Source organism: Odocoileus virginianus, chromosome 7 (assembly GCF_023699985.2).
Source record: "Odocoileus virginianus isolate 20LAN1187 ecotype Illinois chromosome 7, Ovbor_1.2, whole genome shotgun sequence".
In the NCBI taxonomy this organism is placed as follows: Eukaryota; Metazoa; Chordata; class Mammalia; order Artiodactyla; family Cervidae; genus Odocoileus; species Odocoileus virginianus.
Window position 1 is genome coordinate 82,163,843 of NC_069680.1, and position 19,789 is coordinate 82,183,631.

General features: G+C 49.2%; 1 protein-coding gene and 1 non-coding gene across 3 annotated transcripts in view; both read right to left on the reverse strand.

Annotated features, from left to right (window-relative positions):
- Nucleotides 1–19,789, reverse strand: part of SLC35F3 (solute carrier family 35 member F3) — a 412,819-nt gene that overhangs the window by 137,858 nt on the left and 255,172 nt on the right. The window contains exon 1 of one of the 2 annotated variants that reach the window (XM_070471074.1): nucleotides 7,586–7,959. The exons of the other annotated variant lie outside the window; for it this stretch is intronic. Within the exon in view, the coding sequence (XP_070327175.1) occupies nucleotides 7,586–7,661 (76 nt within the window). The 5' untranslated portion in view covers nucleotides 7,662–7,959. Of the gene's footprint in view, nucleotides 1–7,585; nucleotides 7,960–19,789 lie in introns of those variants that run through there. 2 annotated transcript variants of the gene reach the window in all.
- On the reverse strand, nucleotides 968–1,039 carry TRNAG-UCC (transfer RNA glycine (anticodon UCC)). The gene has a single exon. It is a non-coding gene; the product is annotated as a tRNA-Gly (tRNA).

The window sequence follows — 19,789 nt, forward strand, 5'->3', positions numbered from 1 at the left end:
TTCTGCTGCCTCAATCACACTCTCCTGGGGCAACTCCAGACCTGCCCCCGCACCAGACTTCTTCCTCCAATTTACAGAAACATCAGCTCTCCCTAGGGCTTCCCAGGTGACTCAGTGATAACAAATCTGCTTGCCGACCAGGAGATGCAGGCTCGATCCCTGGCCTGGGAAGATGCCCTGAAGAAGGGAATGGCTACCCACTCCAGTATTCTTGCCTCGAGAATTTCATGGACAAAGGAGCCTGGCAGGCTATAGACAGTCCGTGGCATTGCAAAGAGTCGGACACAAGTGAATGACTAACATTTTGACCAGCTCTCCCCAAATCTCTCCCCTTTCCCCTAAAGAGAACTTAACTCCCTCACCTCTCCTACTGACCAACACCTTTACTGGCCTCTGCTTTTCTTCTCCTTTGCCAAACACTCACCCCTTGCAATCTGGTTTGTGGACCAGCAAAACTGTTTCTATAAAACTGTGTCATGGGGTCCAGAGGTTAGGACTCTGTGCTCTCACTGCCAAGGGCGAGGGCTCTATCCCTGATCAGGGAACTAAGATTCCACAAACTGAACAGTGCGATCAAAAAACAAAACAAATACTGCTTCCTTTGACCCTATTTGATACCGCATCACAATTTCTCCTTTTTGGTTTTCTTCCTGGGATTTCCATGATGCCCTTTGATCTGGGTTCTGCCTCTTCCATCTCCCCAATGTTTGTGGCCAGCAGGCTTCTGGGCCAGCCTGTTCATCCCCACAATGCCGTCTCCCACCTGATTGTCACTCGGCCTTTACCACCTCTTTCTCCCAGGTCCTTGCCTCCTACATGTGACACCTGCACTCAAAGGCCTCACTCTCATCTTGTCTAAATTTGTCCCCTGTCTCCCTAGCTGTGACTGCCAATGACATCTTAATCTTTATTTATTTTTATTTAATTTTTTTGGGGGGGCCACATCACTCGGCTTGCAGGATCGTAGTTCCCTGAACAGGGATCGAACCTGTGCCTCTGAAGTGGAAGTGCAGAGTCCTAACCACTGGACTGCCAGGGAATTTAAAGCATCTTCGTCTTTAGAGTCCTCTAGGATGACTCCCTTTCTGCCCTCCTACTTCAACTCTGTCTGTGATATACTTGACTGTTTTTGATTCTACTCTAATTCCTTTATAAATATTTATTGTGATTGGTGAAATCACCTTCATGGTTCATTCTGAACATCACAGCCATGTATCCCAGACGCAGACGGTGTCTCCCTTCTCTTCCACACCTCCCTCTTCCTACCAGTTACGGTCTACTCTCCCAGGCCCAGAGTTCGAGAGGCCCTCCAAGTTTGCCTGTGGCCAGCCTTGACCTTGGACCTTCTTCCCCTGACTTCTTTAGATAACGTAAGCTCTGTCCCCCCCAGACTCCCACAGGTCTCGGCCAAATGCTACCCTCTCCTAAGCCTGCATCTTGGTCTGCGGGGCCACCTCTGCCTGGAACCCCATGTTCTTACCTCCCACCTATGACACCAGGGCTTCACTAGTGGCTCAGATGGTAAAGAATCCGCCTGCAATGCAGGACACCTGGGTTTGATCCCTGGGTTGGGAAGATCCCCTGTTGGAGGGCACGGCAACCCTCTCCAGTGTTCTTAGGCTTTTTTGGCAGCTCAGACAGTAAAGAATCTGCCTATAATGCAGGAGACCTGGGTTCAGACCCTGGGTTGGGAAGATTCCCTGGAGGAGGGCATGGCAACCCACTCCAGTATTCTTGCCTGGAGAATCCCCATGGACAGAGGAGCCTGGCAAGCTACAGTCCATGGGGTCGCAAAGAGTTGGATATGACTGAGCAACTAAGCATAGCACATGATGGCACCGGAGGGCAGAGGCGTGGCCTCTACCATGATGCTGCGATCATGCTCCCAGAAGACCAGTTTGAAAAGATACATAATCATCACCTGGAGTTCAGTGATGAGAAGGGTTCTGAGACCACATCCAGGCTCAGCAGGAAATAAGTGTCCTGTTAGATTATGTCATTTTGACAAAGCAAATGTAAGAGTGACAAGAGTGGCTATCTATGTCCCGGCCAAAAGTGAGCTTCAGGGATTTCCCTGGTAGTCCAGTGGTTAAGACTGTACTTCCAATGTAGAGGGCCCAGGTTCCATGCCTGGTAGAGGAACTAAGATCCCACATGCAGTGGGCACGACCAAGAAAAAAAAATTACCTTCCAACATGCAATCTTTCTTTGCGACATTTCTCACTTGTTTGGGTCAAGGATTATAACTGGCTCCTCTTGGCATCTCCAGTAATATCTGGCTCCTTCTCTTGCACATATTATGTAACACACTGGATCAATACAGGAGTGATTTTTGTCCTTGAGGTTTTAGGTCTAGAGCGATCCAACCTAGAAAACATTTTGGGCATGGGGATCCTTTGGCAGTATACTTCTCAAGACAAGAGGCTTCTAAGGTTGACCCTCAGGGCTGCATGTCCCCGAATAACAGTCTTATTCCTTCAACAAAAACAAAGGAGGTGGCTTCCCTGGTGGCTCAGTGATAAAAAATCTGCTTGCCAATGCAGGGGACATGGGTTTGATCCCTGATCTGGGAAGATCACACATGCCGCGGAGCAACAAGGCCCGTGCACCACAACTATTAAGCCTGGGCTCTAGAGCCCAAAGACGCAACCACTGAAGCCACATGCCCTAAAGCCCAGGCTCCACAACCAGAGATGTCACCACAGTGAGAAGCCCGCATACTGCAACTAGAAAAAAACCCTAGAATCAACAAAGACTCAGCATAGCCAAAAAGTAAAATAAATGAAAACATCTTTTAAAAAACAAAAAACAGAGGGACTTCCCTCGTGGTCTAGAGGTTAAGAATCCACCTTCCAATGCAGGAGACATGGGTTCAATCCCTGGTTGGGGAACCAGGATCCCACATGCCTCGGCAACATACCACAGCAAGAAGCCCAGGGCCCGCAACAAGCACCTAACACAGTCATAAATAAACAAAGGAGCCAGATCGAGGCTGGGGGAGGCTGAGACAGGCTGACTGCCCTGAAGCAGAGGCAGCAGTAATACCAACAGTAGTGGGCCCTGTGAGCCATAGCAGTGGTCCAGACCTCTAAGTCACATTGTGATGTGAGGAAACAGGTACTGAGCACTTACAAAGTGCCAGGCAAATATGCATGTGCAGCCTGGCACTCTTGCTTTTTCCTTTTTTTTCTAATAGAATTTTATTTAAAAGAATTTTTTATTGCCCATGACGTGGCTTATAGGACCTTAGTTCCCTTACCAGGAATTGAATCCAGGACTTCTTCAGTGGAAGCACAGATTCTTAACCACTGGAACACCGGGGAATTGACAGTACCCTTGATTTCTCATTGCATAACTTCTATGAGTGAATCCCTGAGCCTCAGTTTCCTCATCAGTAAATTGCAGTAATTATGCTTCCTCCTTTTGGAAGGCAAAGAGATTATGTAGCCATCTTTCCAAACAAAGTGCCTGCAACCTATCGATAACGCTCATTAGCAGGAAACTATTACTCTCATTATTACAAGAGACAGATCATCACCCTCATTTCCATTTGAAAGAACTGATTCCCAGAGAGCTTTAATCATGAAGTCAAAGTCACTTGGTTCAGCAGGAGAGGTGGGCCCCAAACCCAGTCCATGTACAGTCCACATGCGGCCATGGCGCCTCTTGGGGGAATTTACTGTCTTGTTCTCAGACATTAATTCCTGCTGACTGTAATTTTATTGAACATGAATTAGTTGGTTGTGAATACAGATGATCCAAGTAAAGATGCGTTACTGATCAATATTCAGTGTCTGTGTCCAGGGGAAACACCAGGAAAGGAAGATAAAAAAAACAAGGTGTGCCGTCAGACAGGACAGACGCCATCAACCTGGCTGGAAGTCCCTTTCAAGACGCAACTCCTTCCGGAGCCCAGGTGCAGTCCCCTTCTGCTTTCCAGCAGGCCCTGTGCACTTACCCTCCCTCTGCCTGAACCGGCCTCCCCTCCCTCCCGGCCGGACAGGTTTTCTCACTTCAATTGCAAGGACTCTACCTCAGAAGGCTTCCTCCACAGAAAAATATCCCCCTCTGGGAGGCCTCCTCCTCCTCCCCTTCCTCCTCCTCAGGAAAACCTCCTCCTCCTTCTTTTCTTCCTCCTCAGGAAGGCCTCCTCCTCCTCCTCTTCCTCATCCTCCCCTTCCTCTTCCTCCTCCTCCCCTTCCTCCTCCTCAGGAAAACCTCCTCCTCCTCCTCCTCCTCCTCTTTCCCAGGAAGGCTTCCCCTTCCCCCTCCTCCTCCTTTTCCTCAGAAAGGCCTCCCCCTCCTTCTTTTCTTCCTCCTCAGGAAGGCCTCCTCCTCCCCAACCTCCTCCTCCTCAGGAAGGCCTTCCCCTTTGCCTCTTCCTTCTCCTCATGAAAGCCTCCTCCTTCTTCCCTCCTCCTCCCCATGAAGGCCTCCTCCTTCTCCTCCCCTTCCTTCTCCTCAGGAAGGCCTCCTCCTCCTCCTCCCCCTCCTCCCCCTCCTCAGGAAGGCCTTCCCCTTCTCCTCCTCCTCCTCAGGAAGGCCTCCCCCTCCTCCTTCCCTTCCTCCTCCTCAGGAAGGCCTCCTCCCCCTCCTCAGGAAGGCCTCCCCCTTCTCCCCTTCCTCCTCCTCAGGAAGGCCTCCTCCCCCTCCTCAGGAAGGCCTTCCCCTTCTCCTCCTCCTCCTCAGGAAGGCCTCTTCCTTTTCCTCAGGAATCCTTCCCCTCCCCCGCCTCAGATTATCCAGTTATCAGTGTCCCTGCAATTCTCTGTCCTCAGTTCTGAACCAAAACTTACTACCTTGTACTGGATTACCTATTCATTGTATGGGTCTCTTTCCCACTAAACTGAAACTTCCTTCAAAGAACGAAGCGAGCATTGCTCCTATTGGCACGTCCGGGGACACAGAGCAGGATGAGGGGAGGTATTTGTTGAGCAAATGAAGTCATCTTGTCCACCATCCTGTGCTTGAGTTCCACCGAGAGTTGTATTTTCTATTTTGGTTTTATATGTACCACATGCTGGGGCTTTCCTGCCTCCCCTTAGAAGACACACCACACAAGCTAATAAATATCCTTTGCTGGCTGCCTTCCACCACTGGAGCCTGTCTGCCATCCACACAGAGACAGCCACAGAAGGGGGACCACCTTATCCTGTGCATCCACGGCAAAACAAAATGATTCAACACTTCCAGAACAAGCACGCAAGATGGAAATGGTTTCAAAAAATAGACGCCAAACCAAATTGAACACAAATACCAAGGGAAGAAAAGCAGACAAATAGAAAGCTACATAGAAGTCTAGGCATACCCAGGGCAGGTTTTATTAGCTCTGCCCTGCAGACTTTTTCTGACACACACACAGGTGTCCTAGACAAAAAGGAGGCCTTCTAGTATCCCTAGAACTCTGCAGATGCTTCCAGATACTTCCAAAATGTCTAGATACCCCACACACGTACTCTTTGTGAGAGCAGCAAGAAGGTTCACCAAAGGTGTGAGATAGTCTGTGACTGGAGGATTGCCAAACATTTATTAAGCACCTACTATGTGCCAGGCATGTGCCAGGTATTGTCGCCTACCTACCTACTGACCCGATTGCATTCATTTCCCAAAATCCCCTGAGGTAGATTGTTAGTTCTGTTCTACAGTTGAGGAAACTGAGGCTCAGTGTTTATGATTTATACACTGCAAAGGGGGAGTCTTGATCCCCTGAGCAGTCTGATTCTTAGTTTAATATACTTCCCATTATCCACAGACATCTATGTGCAAATGTTAATTAAGAAACCAAACCTGGGCTGTGCTAGGTCATCCATGTGAAGAGTAGGCTCAAGGCTCACCTGGTAGTAGCCCCAAGGGACTTGGGGGAGGGAATCCCCATTTTTACTCCTTGAAGGCCAACCCTAGGCCTGGCTGGAGCGGGGGGTACCTCTGCCTGGCAAGTCACCCTTGCCTTCTGCAGTACCTTTGAGGTCACAGTGCCCAGCTCCGGAGGCCTCGCCATTCATGCCCAGCCTGACTCCGAGTGCCCCCTGGGAGGTGTCCTGCCCAAGGTGGTGGTCCAGCCTGGGGGAGGTACCCCACAACTAGAGAGCAGGGCCGACCTATTTGACTTAATCAGTGAAGACAGAGCCACCTCCCATGAAGATCCCATGAACAAGAAGACACTTCCAGCTTCTCCAAGGGAAACAAATATCCAACTCTTCCCCTCCCCAACTTGCTTATACCCCTGGGCAAGATCCTCAGGAAGGCTTGAAAATGCAATGGGGAATGGCTACCCACTCCAGTATTCTTGCCTGGAGAATCCTATGGACAGAGGAGTCTGGCGGGCTACAGGCCATTGGGTTGAAAAGAGTAGGACACGATTGAGCGACTAACATGTTCACTTTTTTTCACCCCCGCCCCAGAGGCAACACATGCACTAAATTCAGGTGTAGGTCACTCATACCAAGTCTTTCCTAAAATTGGGAAGGGGAAGGGAGAGACAGCCATGTGCAGGAAAAAAACAAACCAAAAATCCCAACAATCTTCTAAAGGTAGGAAATGAGAAATAGTTAAGTATTAAGAAATATACAGAATATACGAAATTGTTAGTTGCAGGTTAGTGCAAAGTGATGTTCTGAAAAGCATGGCTTTTTGTCCAACAGCTGAGATTCCATTCCTGCTTCTCCACCTACCATGGCAGGTCTTGGACAAGTCCATCCACCGTTCTGGGCCTGAGTCCTCCTCTCTAGTATGGGGGCAATGGTACCAGGATGACTACTGGCAGGTGCCCTGCTGGCCTCCTCTCCCTGATTCTCTCTCTCCGTAACAAACAAGAGCTCGGGAGGGAATACAGGGTCCTCAGAAACCATCACAGAGGTCCCGGCTCCAAGCTCCAGTCACAGGGGAATAGCATAAGCCAGGTTTGCACTGGGATCCTTAGTTCAGGCTCTAGAACAGGAGGTCTGCTTTCCTCAACCCGCTGACGGGCCCTTCGCAGCCCTCACCGGGCCTAAGGAGACTCAGTCAGTCCGCCTCGGCCTCCGGGAGGAGGAGTTGGGGGCTGAGGCTGTGTCTCTCGCTGCTTTTCCTCCTTCCCCCATAGAAAGGCAAGGTCCTCTTTACTCCATCTGAGTGCCCGCTGGGTCTGAGTAAGGTTGCTCTCCGGAGCCGCTATGGGTCTCTGCCTCAGATCCCCTAAGGAGGGGGAAAGCAACGTTTTCCAGGCTGCTGGTGGCTTTTCGCTCACCTGCTGGCCCTGCCACGGAGCGGGGCATCGCTTGGCTTGTGGGCTGAGGAAGGCTCGGAGCGCTAGGCGGGATGTCTCCGCCTGCGGCAGCCAGCCTTCTCTAAGCTACGCCTCTGGTCTGCCTGGGGGCGGGATGGGGTGAGCCGGGGTGATGCTCCCAACCCAGGGGACTCCGGACAGGCCTCGAAGGAGCTGAAGTGCCGGACAGGAGGCAGCCGGGTGGGCAGCCCGCAGTCCCCTCCCTGCAGCCTTTCGGGGCAGCGGGGCAGCCACCTCCGGAGGCGCACAGCACTGCCCCAGGGGCACAGGTAACAGGGAGCGAGGATCCCCGCTCCAGGCCCCGCCGCCCCGGTCCGTTACCTTCCACTTTGGTGAGGGTCAGGACCGGACTGTTGCAGGCGCTGAGCGGGGCCACCCGGGCCGAGTGCTTCTTCATGATGAGCCGTCAGCCTGCAGGAGCGCCACCGCCGATCGCCTACATCCTGGGGCCGGCTGGAGCGCGCCTCGCGGGCCCGTTGGCCTCCTCCGGGGAGGAGCGCGAGCTGCTGGCCGCCCCGGCCCTGCCTCCCGGGGCCGCCGGCCGGGCTCCCGTCGCCGCGCAGGGCTCACTGCGGCGGCCACCCCGCGGAGCGCATGGTCGCCGGCCGCTCACCCACTCCGCACCCGCGTGCACAGCCTCTAGCTCCGAGGTTGCCGCAAACTCCAACGTCACGTACAAGTGCACTCCCCGCTCCCACCCCGCGGGCTCACCTGCTCCGCCCCCGCCCCGGGCCGCCCAGCCCCGCAGCCCGGCTTCCTCCCTCGGAGCTCGGCCCCGAGGGTTGCCTCCTGTCGGGGCGCTGGGCCGGCCCGCAGCTCCCCGGCAGCCCCTGTCCTTTGCCCAGACCAGCGCACGGGAGGCGAGGCCTTGAGAACTTAGCCTCAGAGGTTCACAAGTTTAAACAGGGAGCTGCAGACTTCGGATGGGGAGTTAGCCTCCTCCCTGCGCAAAATCCTCAATTACTGGTTTATGAGAAGAGTCAGAAAAAAGGAAAGTTTTCCCAGGCTGGCATTAACTTCTTTGGAAGTCTGGGGGCACGTTGTTATTCTGCCTGATGCCCTGGACAGCTCTTTTTCCTTTTGAGGACGATGCCAAGTCCAGAGAAGCAAGGCTGCCACAAGAAAACAAAGGCTTGGGACTTCTGCCCCTGCCCTGGTGCCCCAGTCCTGAGAGGTCCGACTCCCTGGGAAGCAGGGAAAGCTTCCCTGCTGGGCCGAAGTGGCCCAGATCCCAGGTTTCTGGGGCAGCTTTCACCTCTGCAAGCACTGGACTCACCGCTCCCACTCTGACCCACTGTAAGCTACTGGCCAAGGATGCTTGATTAAAAGCAATGACATCCCTCTTGCATCACTGGCTGGCGATTCCTGAGTGACTAGCCGGTCCCCAGGACGTTTATCTCATGACAGTGCATCATCCAGGCGCCCAGCCATCATCCTTGTGGAAAGGATGCACAGGACTTGTGTGGTCCAGGAGCTCTAAGGGCTTTATGGGCATCTCATTCACGCAGGCCCAGCCATCAGTTTTGGTCTCAAGCTCCACTGGGAATCGGAAGACTCCGTGCTGATTCCGGGTGGGTTTTGTTGCTATTGTTAAGCCCTCACCTCCCACTCTACCTGGTTTCCTGTCACAAAGTGGATGTTCCACTCTATCATGTCATTTTTATACCCCATCAGGGTAACTGGGTGGCATGGCAGAGGTGGAGAGGGGTCTTAGAAGCAATCTGGTTTCCCTAGCCTGGAACCTACCAGGTGTCTCTGCTGACATCCACCTTCATGCTCCCAGATCTCTGGTGGAAGTGGTTCCTACCAGTTGCTTTTGTAGGGTTCTTGTTATTCACTTGCCCTCTAGAAGCCCCCAAATGAACAGCATGACTGCTGGGTCTCCATAAAAGCCAGGGCTTCCCGGGTCGCTGCCTCATTGCTATCGCCAAGGAAAGGCCCTCTAGTGGTGGCCTTCACACTACGTGCCTCTTTCTTGGACCTTGTCCCCAGGACCCTAGACAGGACACCACAGTAAGTCAATAAGCCATTCACTTCTTTGTAAAAATTAAGCACGAATAAAACAAACAAACAAAAAGCAAACCAAAAACTTGAAAATCTCATCTATTAAAGAAGATCTTTCAGCATAATATTCCCATGTGTTGTTCCATCAATCAACATTTGCTGTATACACAATAACTAAATAAAAGAAACATCACAAATAAAAATAAATAAATAAATAAACGTGTCATAATTTACCCATTTTATGATCACTATGTATCAAGTACTGGGCTAAGTGTTTTACATAAATCACTTCATTTTCTACTCACAAAAGGTCTGCAAAATTGTTGTTACTTAGTTTTACAAATGGGGAAACTGAGGCTAAGAGAAATGAACTAAAATGTCCCAGGTCATATAGTAACCAGCTGAGCAGGGATTTATTTATTTTTCTATTTATTTTTCAGTGGAGGAAAATTGCTTTACAATGTTATGTTGGTTTCTGAAATACAACAACTTGAATCAGCCTTTATACACATATCCTCTCCCTCTTGAGCCTCCCTTCCCTCGCTGCATCCCCCCTCCCCTGGGTCATCATAGCGCATCAGGCTTGGCTCCCCGTGTGAGAGAGCAAATTCTCACCAGCCATCTATTTTACACGTGGTACTGTATCTATGTCGATGCTGCTTTCCTCATTCGGCCCACACTTTCCCCACTGTGTCAAGTCCGTTCTCTACATCAGTGTCTCAATTTTTTCCCTTGAGCAACTCTGGACAAATCAAAAGCTTACACTTACAACTGCTATGCAATTCTCTTATGTTACAAAATGTAAAAATTCCATGTAACTATTCCAGTTGAGGTGGGAGACACAGTAATCTGTAATCCATTTCCTTTCATTTGACTGTGGTTTTAGAAGAGCTCATCATGGACTGTCTGGACTGTCCAAACTCATTTTGCTGCACATGTCACAACCAAAATGTCCAATAAGTGTCTGTCTAGCTGATTTTTTTAGTGATCTGTGCATATGTGCACACAAAGTCACTTCAGTTGTGTCCAACTCTTTGTAATCCTATGGACTGTAGCCCACTAGGCTCCTCCATCCATGGGATTCTCCAAGGCAAGAATACTGGAGTGGGCTGCCATGCCCTTCTCCAGGGGATCTTTCATGACCCAGGGATCAAACCCACATCTCTATGTCTTCTGTACTGGCAAGCAGGTTCTTTACCCATAGCACCACCTGGGAAGCCCTTTTAGGTATCTATTATCTATTTATTGCAATCTTATGTATAAATCAAATAGATAATTAAATATTACTAAATACCCTTGCCATTAATTTCACTCTAGGACGTTTGGACACCCAAGAGGTCATCACCTCCCCGTGGCTTTCAATTTCTGCTTGTCAAAGAGGTGGTATGGTACCAGTTCTCACTTCCTCCCCTTAGTTTTAGGCATTGAGTGTTTTTCTCTATTCAACTCTATCAGCCTCTGTGCTCCCTCACCTTGTGTTTCAAATAAAAAACAAACTTCCTCCACTCCTTTTAACAATATTATGTTTATTTATCTTTTTGCCACACCACCAGTTTGCAGGATCTTAGCTCCCTGGCCAGGGATTGAATCCGTGCCCTCTGCAGTAGAAGCTTGACTCTTAAGCACCAGACACCAGGGAAGCCCCCTCCATTTCTTTTTAAATCAGGAGGCCCTGCTGCTTTCCATAGGAACACGGATACTCCTCAGTGCACATCTTTTTTGGGAGTAGGTGTGATGCATGCATGCTAAGTCGCTTCAGTCGTGTAAACTCTGTGCGATCCCATGGACTCCCAGGTTCCTTTGTCCATGGGATTCTCCAGGCAAGAACACTGGAGTGGGTTGCCATTTCCTTCTCCAAGGATGATGGGGATGCATATTTAAAAACTCACATACATAAAAGTATTCTGGAAAGTTAACTGTGTACGGGTGTATGAGTATAAACCAGTATCTTAAAAATTCTAACAATTTAAAACTGCTGGAGCTAGGCTATAATGATCTAATTCAGGGATAGCTAGAAAATCACCAAGTTTCCCACTCCACATGCAAATCTCAAATTACCAAAAAAAAAAAAAAGTGCTAATAATTCTTTCAACAACAACAAAAAAGAGACATGATCCTTGAAATATCAATGGAAACAACTCTGTATAAACAATATCCAGGCCAGAGGATGGATCACGTGACCTCTCTCCTTCTTCGGAGTGTATATTGTCGATTAGTCACTAAGTCCTGTCTGACTCTTTTGCAACCCCAAAGACTGTAGCCCGGCAGGCTCCTCTGTCCATGGGGTTCTCCAGGCAAGAATACCAGACGGGGTAGCCATTCCCTTCTCCAGGGGATTTTCCCCACCCAAGGGAAAGTCCTCGGGTCTTGAACCTGCATCTCCTGCATTGCAGATTCTTTATCACTGAGCCACCTGGGAAGGCCCTTTGGAGAGCATGAGTGGGAGCCAATGACTGAATGATATTATCAGGCATCCACCTGTCTTAAATTTAGTTACACGGATTAATCCAAAAGCAGATCTGGGATGACATTTTCCAGGTCATACTCATTAACAGATCTTCCTTGCCACCTTCTAAAAATGTATGGTTCACTCATCAAAGTCAAGCATTTCGTCAGCTCTATGTCAGACAGCTGCTGTTCTGACAGATGCGTGTTCTTTGTCTCTGACCCCTCTCTTGTTTTCTGTTTTCCTCAATGCGGTGGAGGGCGTGGGACAGTTAATGGCAGTTTGTGGCAGCCTGGTATGGTGTACTCATGGAGAATAGATAGTCTAGCTTCTCTGCTCTATTTTGTTTTTGTTTTCTCCAGTGTTTATCCTTTTATTTTTTTAACTGGAATATGATTGCTTTATAGTGTTGCTGTGTTAATTACTGCTGTACAATGAAGCAAATCAGCTATATGTATACATATATCCCCTCCCTTCTGAATCTCCTCCCAACCCTTCCCAGCCCACCCCTCGAGGTCATCACGAGCACCAAGCTGAGTTCCCTGTGCTGGACAGCAGGATCCCCCTAGGGACATATATAGATGCTTTTGAACTGTGGCACTGGAGAAGATTCTTGAGAGTCTCTTGGAATGCAAAGAAATCAAACCAGTTAATCCTAGAGGAAATCAACCCTGAATATTCATTGGAAGGACTGATGCTGAAGCTGAAGCTCCAATACTTTGGCCACCTGATGGAGCTGACTCATTGGAAAAGACGCTGATGCTGGGAAAGACTGAGGGCAGGAAGACAAGGGGATGGCATAGAATGAGATGTTTAGATAGCATCATTGACTCAACGGACATGAATTTGAGCAAATTCATTCACTCTGGAGACAGTGGAGGACAGAGGAGCCTGGTGTGCTATAGTCCACAGGGTCACAAAGAGTCAGACATGACTTAGGGTCAGACATGAACAACAGCAACATCATTAGGAGACACATTTAAAGGGTTCATAGTACTAGAGACCCTTGTAGCCACAAACTGTAAATGACCCAAGTCTATCAACAGAGAAGTAAACTGTCATGTATTCATGTAATAGAATACTTTAAGCAACGTAAATAAATGGGGTAAAGCTGGGAAAAAGAGAAAGTAGATGGTCTCTGCATGTTTGAAGTAAGTTCAGTGAATAGATATGAGGGTAACAAGCCTTTGGCAGAATTTACACACCACAAACCTGATTTTTATACTCCCTGACCTGCCCCTAACAACCTTCTTGCTATCTCCCCACTTCCCACTTGCAAACCAAAGAGAAAGAAGTGAAAGAAGGATCCCAGAGAAGAAAGGAGATGACACAGCTGGTTTCTCCTACCACCAAGTGGCTATATTTCAGTTGCAACACACGAGTAGGGGCCTATCCATGGCCCGTTAGGAAGAAAAAGGCTCAAGCCTGTGGTGAATCACCTCCAAGTAGGTGCTATGTAGGGCCTGGCCAATTCCTCAAATTCTGGAGGCCTACCACACTTCCTCCTGGCATGGAGCTCCCAGCTCTGGGCTTACATTCAGGTTCCAGCTTCCCTAAATAACTCGTGCTGCCCAAATAACCTAACCCGACTTCTTGGGCAGACTCACGATTCTGCCATCCATAGGAGTCACTGGCCTATTCCTTCCTCTCTGCTGGCATGGGAATACATATAGGGCCTCCCTGGCGGCTCAGACGGTAGAGTCCATCTGCAATGCAGAAGACCTGGATTCAATCCCTGGGTTGGAAAGATCTCCTGGAAGAGAATGGCAACTCACTCCAGTATTCTTGCCTGGAGAATTCCAAGGACAAAGGAGCCTAGCGTCCTACAGTCATGGGGTCACAAAGCGTCAGACACAACTGAAGCGACTAACACTTTCACACAATACTAAGGCACCCAATCTCTCTGGTGGGGTTAAGTTGTACTTACGACTCTCTTAAGCTTCCATGCAAGACAGCATGGAAAATACCTTGAACAACGGCCAAGAGCTTGAGTTTGAACTCCAGCCCTGCCAGTTGGAGTGACCAACCTTGAGTGGTCACGCAGCCAGTTTTGCCCTCAGTTCCCTAATTTGGGCACAAGAGGGTTTTCAAACTGTTTCCTGGTCTCTGTGCAAAGCAACTCTACCTCACCTGCTGGGGTTCCATGGTAGATCTGGCTTACAAAAACAGTTGTCACTACAAAAAGAAAGGTTTGAAAACCATTGACTGGAGAATCTCCAAGGTTCTGTTTGGCTTTAAAATCAGTGGTGTGTGAAATTATCTTTTTCAATACAACAATGTCAGTGCCTCCAAAGATCTTAAATGAATCTTATTCTTTGTGGATATCTCCACTTAGTTAAATCCACAGATTTTTGCTTTAAGTAGTTTTCTCACTTTTTGGACAAAGCTAGAAGTACATTTACATTTGTCAAAATTCATAAAGTTGTATAATACAAAAGAAGAATTGACTATTTGTAAATTATATGTTTTACATATACAAATATATATAACTGATTTTAATATTTAATAAAATATACCTTTATCATGTTTTGGCTATTCTTTTCCTATTCATTTTGTTCTATTCTGTTCTTTCATTGCCAAAAAAAAAAAAAAAAAAAAACCCACTGATTGTGATCAACTAAGTTGGTTTGATTATACTTCACTCATGGGTCATAATCCATGTGATTTGAAAAATCTTGTTAACAATAACATTCTTTGTATGCAAAAACATTTACCTAATCTGTTCAAGATAAATAATAAAAATTTAAAATACAGTCAAGATTTTCAACAGATAGAAAACAGACCACTTCAATTATTTCACTCTGAAATATTTAACACTGTGTCACAGTTCTTTACAGTATTAAGGAGGAAGAGTAACAAGTTATTCCTGTGGTTACCCAAGTTTCAAAATGATCACTTAAAGTAGCTCCAGGAACCAGAAATGAACTTTTACCCAAATAAGTCAGTCTGCAGCATTCAGAAGCTTTCAGAGAGGAGCAACCATTGCAAAGGAGAAAAAATCTAATGATTAAAAGAAATTAACCCTCATGCCTAGGGCAGCTCATTGCCCTGATCTGGCAGGAAGAACTGATAACCTTTTTCAGTAACTTCAAGTGCAAGCACAGGGCAGCCTTCTCCATCTCCACATCTCCCTTCTATTCTTTGGTGACGTGTGTTACACTTGGGCTCCTTGGTGACCCACTAGGATTTCTCCCCTTTCTCTAAGGAGGAATGTCAAGGCTGGATAACTCTGGGCAGGACATCAAGAACAGGGTCACTGGATGTCACCAGTGGGCTTCCAGACACATTCCGTCCAGGCTTCTCCACGCCCACCCCACTAGACAACAGCTGGCCCTGAGGTCATGCCGAGCCCGGAGCTGGGATCACGATTAACACAGGATGGGAACAGGATGCCTGGTAGCTTCCTCTATGGATCCTAGTCAAGAGCTGCTCCTTGCTCGGTGGCAGACAACAGGGGGCAGACATCCTCGAAGAGCAGCATGGCTGGGGGGTGGGGGCTCCTAGGCGGACACCTGGAGTAGCCTGGGTCGCCCCTCCTGGGACTTCAGAGTCGGGTGGAGAAGGACCACACCATATCTGGTCCCCAACAGGTATTCAAGAAATGATGGTTCTCCAGCCTGGATGGGAGGGGAGTTTAGGGGAGAATGGATGAGTGTATATGCATCACGGAGTCCCTTTGCTGCTCACCTGAAACTATCACAAAATTGTTAATTGGCTATACCCCAACAAGAAAAAAAGGAGAAATGATGGTTCTCCTCCACCTTGGGAAATGGATGTACCAGCTTCACAAAGACCTCCCAATACCGTGAGTCAGTGTGGAAAGGCGCCCTGCTTATAAATGGTTTCATTAGAGTGAGTCCAGTCTCCCCATGCTCAGCCATTCATCCTAAAGATGAGATCATACGACAGATACCTTACGGTGCTATTGTGAAGAGCAGAGGAACTGAGGCACAGCGAGTGGTTGTATCAGCATGTGGCAAACGGCAGGCACTCGGGACACATCAGGCACTGTTTTCAGTCTCTCACCCTAGGTTCTTTCATGGGCAAGGCCACCCCTGGTTTGTTATATCTCCAGGGCTGGATACAGTACATGGCTTACAAAGCAGGCGCTCAAAGTAGGCAGAAAGGAAGGAGGAAGGCAGGAAGGACGGAGGGAGGGAGGGGATATTCACAGACCCAGAGTCTAGAGCTTTTATAGAATTGTCGGCTTTGCCCGCCTCCCAGACCATGCCTTCTGCCCGCGAGGTAACAGGAGTGACTAAGGTGCTGGCTGACTTTTGCCCGGGCTCTCTGCCCCTCGCTGGCTCCATCTCAGAGGGAGCGCTCTGGAGACCAGGACACTGGACTCAAGGTGAGGAGGCAGATCGGGTGGCGTTTGGCTCAGAAATAGCTGCCTGCCGTTTTCCGGATGATTCATCGACCACAGCTGGCCTCCTGCCGGATCCCTCTGCTCTTCCTCCCCTGCAGGGTGGGAATCAGGAGACTGACCTACATCAGATCCCCATCAATACCCCGGGCAGACTCCCTTGGTGGCATTTGTTTCCAAGGGTGAAACAAGGGGACCAGCCTTAAGACTCAGCTTGAAAGAGGAAAAATGTATGGATGTGGGAAGGAGCCACCCACACTTTTTTTTCTTAAGTATGCAGCAACTAACGAATTCATTCATTTTTTCATTTGCACGGCATGTGGGATCTTAGTTCCCCTACCAGGGATGGAACCCTTGGGCCCTGCGTCGGAAGTTCAGAGTCTTAACCACAGGGCCATCAGCGAAGTTCCAAACTTCTCCACTCTTGAGTTACTAAGTGTCAGTCAGGACCCACAGGCAAGATCCTGTTCAGGGAGGACCAGGCTCCAAGAGGGGCTGACAGAGGTTCTGAAGTTCTGATGTCTCAGACTGATCAGGAGCTGCTCTTAACACCCAGTGTATCGTCGGGGGCTGTGATCCTCTCTGCCCTACCCTGCAGCTACTTCTATACTCTTTTCAGCTTCCTTGTTCAATCGCTCATTTGTGTCCAACTCTTTGTGACCTCATGGTCTGTAGCACGACAGGCTTCATTGTCCTCACCATCTCTGGGAGTTTGCTTAAACTCATGCCCATTGAGTCGATGATGTCATCCATCCGCTTCATCTCTGTCACCCCCTTCTCCTACCCTGCTGGCTGTGAAAGCTCTGAGACAGGGATCTTGTCCACAGACAGAGCCTCTGTAAGCATCATGGAGGGAAGGAATGAAGAAATCACCAGGGCAGAAAGAGCTGGAACTTGCCAGCTTGAGATGGACTAGAGATTCACTCCAGAGAAGCAGATTCAACAGGACTGCAAGAGGCAAGTTCTGTCAGGATGGGCGTCCTGAACCAGCCCCGGAAACAGTTTCTTTAGGAATCAGGAAAAATGTGTGCTAGTCACTCAGTCTTGTCCGACTCTGTGACCTAATGGACTGCAGCCCACCAGGTTCCTTTTGTCCATGGAATTCTCCAGGCAAGAATATTGGAGTCAGTTGCCATTCCCTTCTCCAGGTAATCTTTCTGTCCCAGGGATCAAACCGGGGTCTCCTGCATTACAGGCAGATTCATTACAGCCTGCGCCACCAGGAAGCCTCACACATTCGTCCAAGGAACTTCAGGCCACACAAATCCTCTGTGTGCTCTTCAGGGCGTCACTGATGCCCAGTGACTTCTTTCCTCTCCCGAGGATTTGGCTCTTCTCCTTGATCCCTCACTTAGGCTGGGGGATCCAGGAACCAGCTCAGCTCTCCTGAAGCCTGGCTGAGCCCTGCCCCTCCATATATCATGACAGTAACAGGAGGCTCTGAGAACCACAGAGTCTGCATTTCCCTGTAGGGATGGCACAGGGGGGTCACGCCTCCTTCCTGCCCTCCCCACCTTTTCCCAGTCCCACACAGCACCTTTACCTGCCCTTCCCTCAACCCACAGCTCCAGGTCCAACATCCACCCCACCAAGCAAAACCTCCTGGGGAGTGTCTCTGCTGACCTGACCCTGGAACTCCCATGCCTAAAACCCGCCTCCTCGCTGACTGGCTTCTGTGAGTCTTGGTCTGGCTCTTTCCTCCCACCAAGGACAAACTTTCCTCTGGCTGTCGGTGTCCTGACCACCTTGCTCCTAGCAGAGGGCTCCACTCTTGGCCAGGTTGCTCTCTCTCTTTAGAAACCCTCAAGGGGCTTCCTCGGTGGTCCAAAGTTCAAGAATCTGCCTTGCAATGCAGGATACAGGGGTTCTATCCGTGATCCGGGAAGATCCCACGTGCTTGGCAGCAACTAAGCCTGTGTGCCACAAGTACTGAGCCAGTACTCTAGAGCCCACCAGCCACAACTACTGAGCCCGCACGCTGCACTTACTGAAGCCTGCACACCTCAGAGCCTGTGCCCCACAGAGAAGACATTGTGATGAGAAGCCCATGTACTGCAGCCAAGAGCAGCCCCACTCCCTGCAACTAGAGAAAGTCCTCGGGCCACAGCCAAAAAATAAAATAAATAAATGAATAGATATTAAAAAAACTAAGGATGCCCTCAGCCCAGGCAGAAAACTAAATATAAAATATGATATAAAAACCAAAACAGAAGCCCTCATGTCGCGTCCTGGCTTCTGGCTGTTTCTGCCACCCCAGTCTCCGGTTTCACAGAAAGCAGGGCCCTGATGGGGTCTTGGCAGGAAGGGACCAGAGCGTGGCTCTGCCCTTCCTGCTTCTGGAACTCTCTTTCCAATCGCTCTGCTGGAAGTCTTTCATGAAAAGCACATTCTGTTTCTGGGGTGTACCTCCTGCTCCGTGACAGTGAGTTCTGACCAGCGACACTCCATGGCGTGACACGCTGAGGCCACATCTCAGGGCACAGCTGACTATGTCCTCTGGAGCTCCGCCAACTCCCCGAAGGAGAGTGACCACTCTGCCCATCAGAGATTATTACCAAGGGACCCACTGGCCAAAAAGTCTAAAGTGCTGCAAAGAAACAACGGTGTCTTCCCCGCAAAAAAGCAGTGAGAATCGTCCTCTTCTTTCTTGCTCCGCGTGAGATGTCTATTGGCCTGTCCTGGGCACTGGGGGCCTGGTTGCAGGGCTCCCCAGAGGAGCTGGCGTGGGGCAAAGGCACAAAGACGTTCCACAATTTAATCAGACGTGAGGAACACACCTCATTTTTTTTCTTTTGTTTAAGCAAACAAACCAAAATCCTGCTTAAGGCCAAGTCTCTCCTTTGCTTGGAGGCTGAAAGAGAAGTTACCATCAATTTTGGATAAAAGTGAGAAGAGGCCGGAGGTCCCGAGGTTACATTCTGCTACTCCTGATTGAGGCACTCAGTCAGCCTCTCTCTCCCAAATGACTGGTGAAAGTAGAGAAACGGGACAAGCCTCGAGGTGACCCGAAGATCCAGTGGGGTTTGGAGAGTTCAATGCCCGCATCAGGGTTAGTCGCTCAGTCGTGTCCGGCTCTTTGCGACCCCATGGATTGTAGCCGGCCAGGCTCCTCTGTCTGTGGAATTCTTCAGGCAAGAATACTGAAGTGGGTTGTTGTTTCCTTCTCCAGGGGATCTTCCCGACCCAAGGATCGAACCTGGGTCTCCTGCATTGCAGGCAGATTCTTTATCATCTCAGCCACTAGGGAAGCCCCCACTAGAAGCCCCTAAAACTAGCTCCTTGGTATTAAGAGTATTTCTGTCTTCTGGATTCCAAAACTGTATTCAAACAAATAACTCCTGTCATTTTGACAAAGATGAGCTTCTCAGTGCTTCAAGGGCACACGTGAGGTGAGGGGTTAATGACCAGTCCAGGGCACTCATTGGTTAGACCACCAGGTTTGGTTTAGGTTGGCCACAGCCTGTCAACACAAGCATAATTTTCTAGCTAACGGGAACCTTTGAAATTGTCTAGTCAAAATTTGTTCTTGGATTTTTGTCAATCCCCATTTTGCTTTTAAGATGATTATCTTTGAATCAACATACTGCTGGTGGGAGCAAAAATATACCCTTTCTGAAGCTAGCAGTATCTATTAAAATTCCTACAAAATAAAAACTTTTTGGTCTATTACCCACTATTTCCATTTTTAGAAATTCTTCCCAAGAAATCA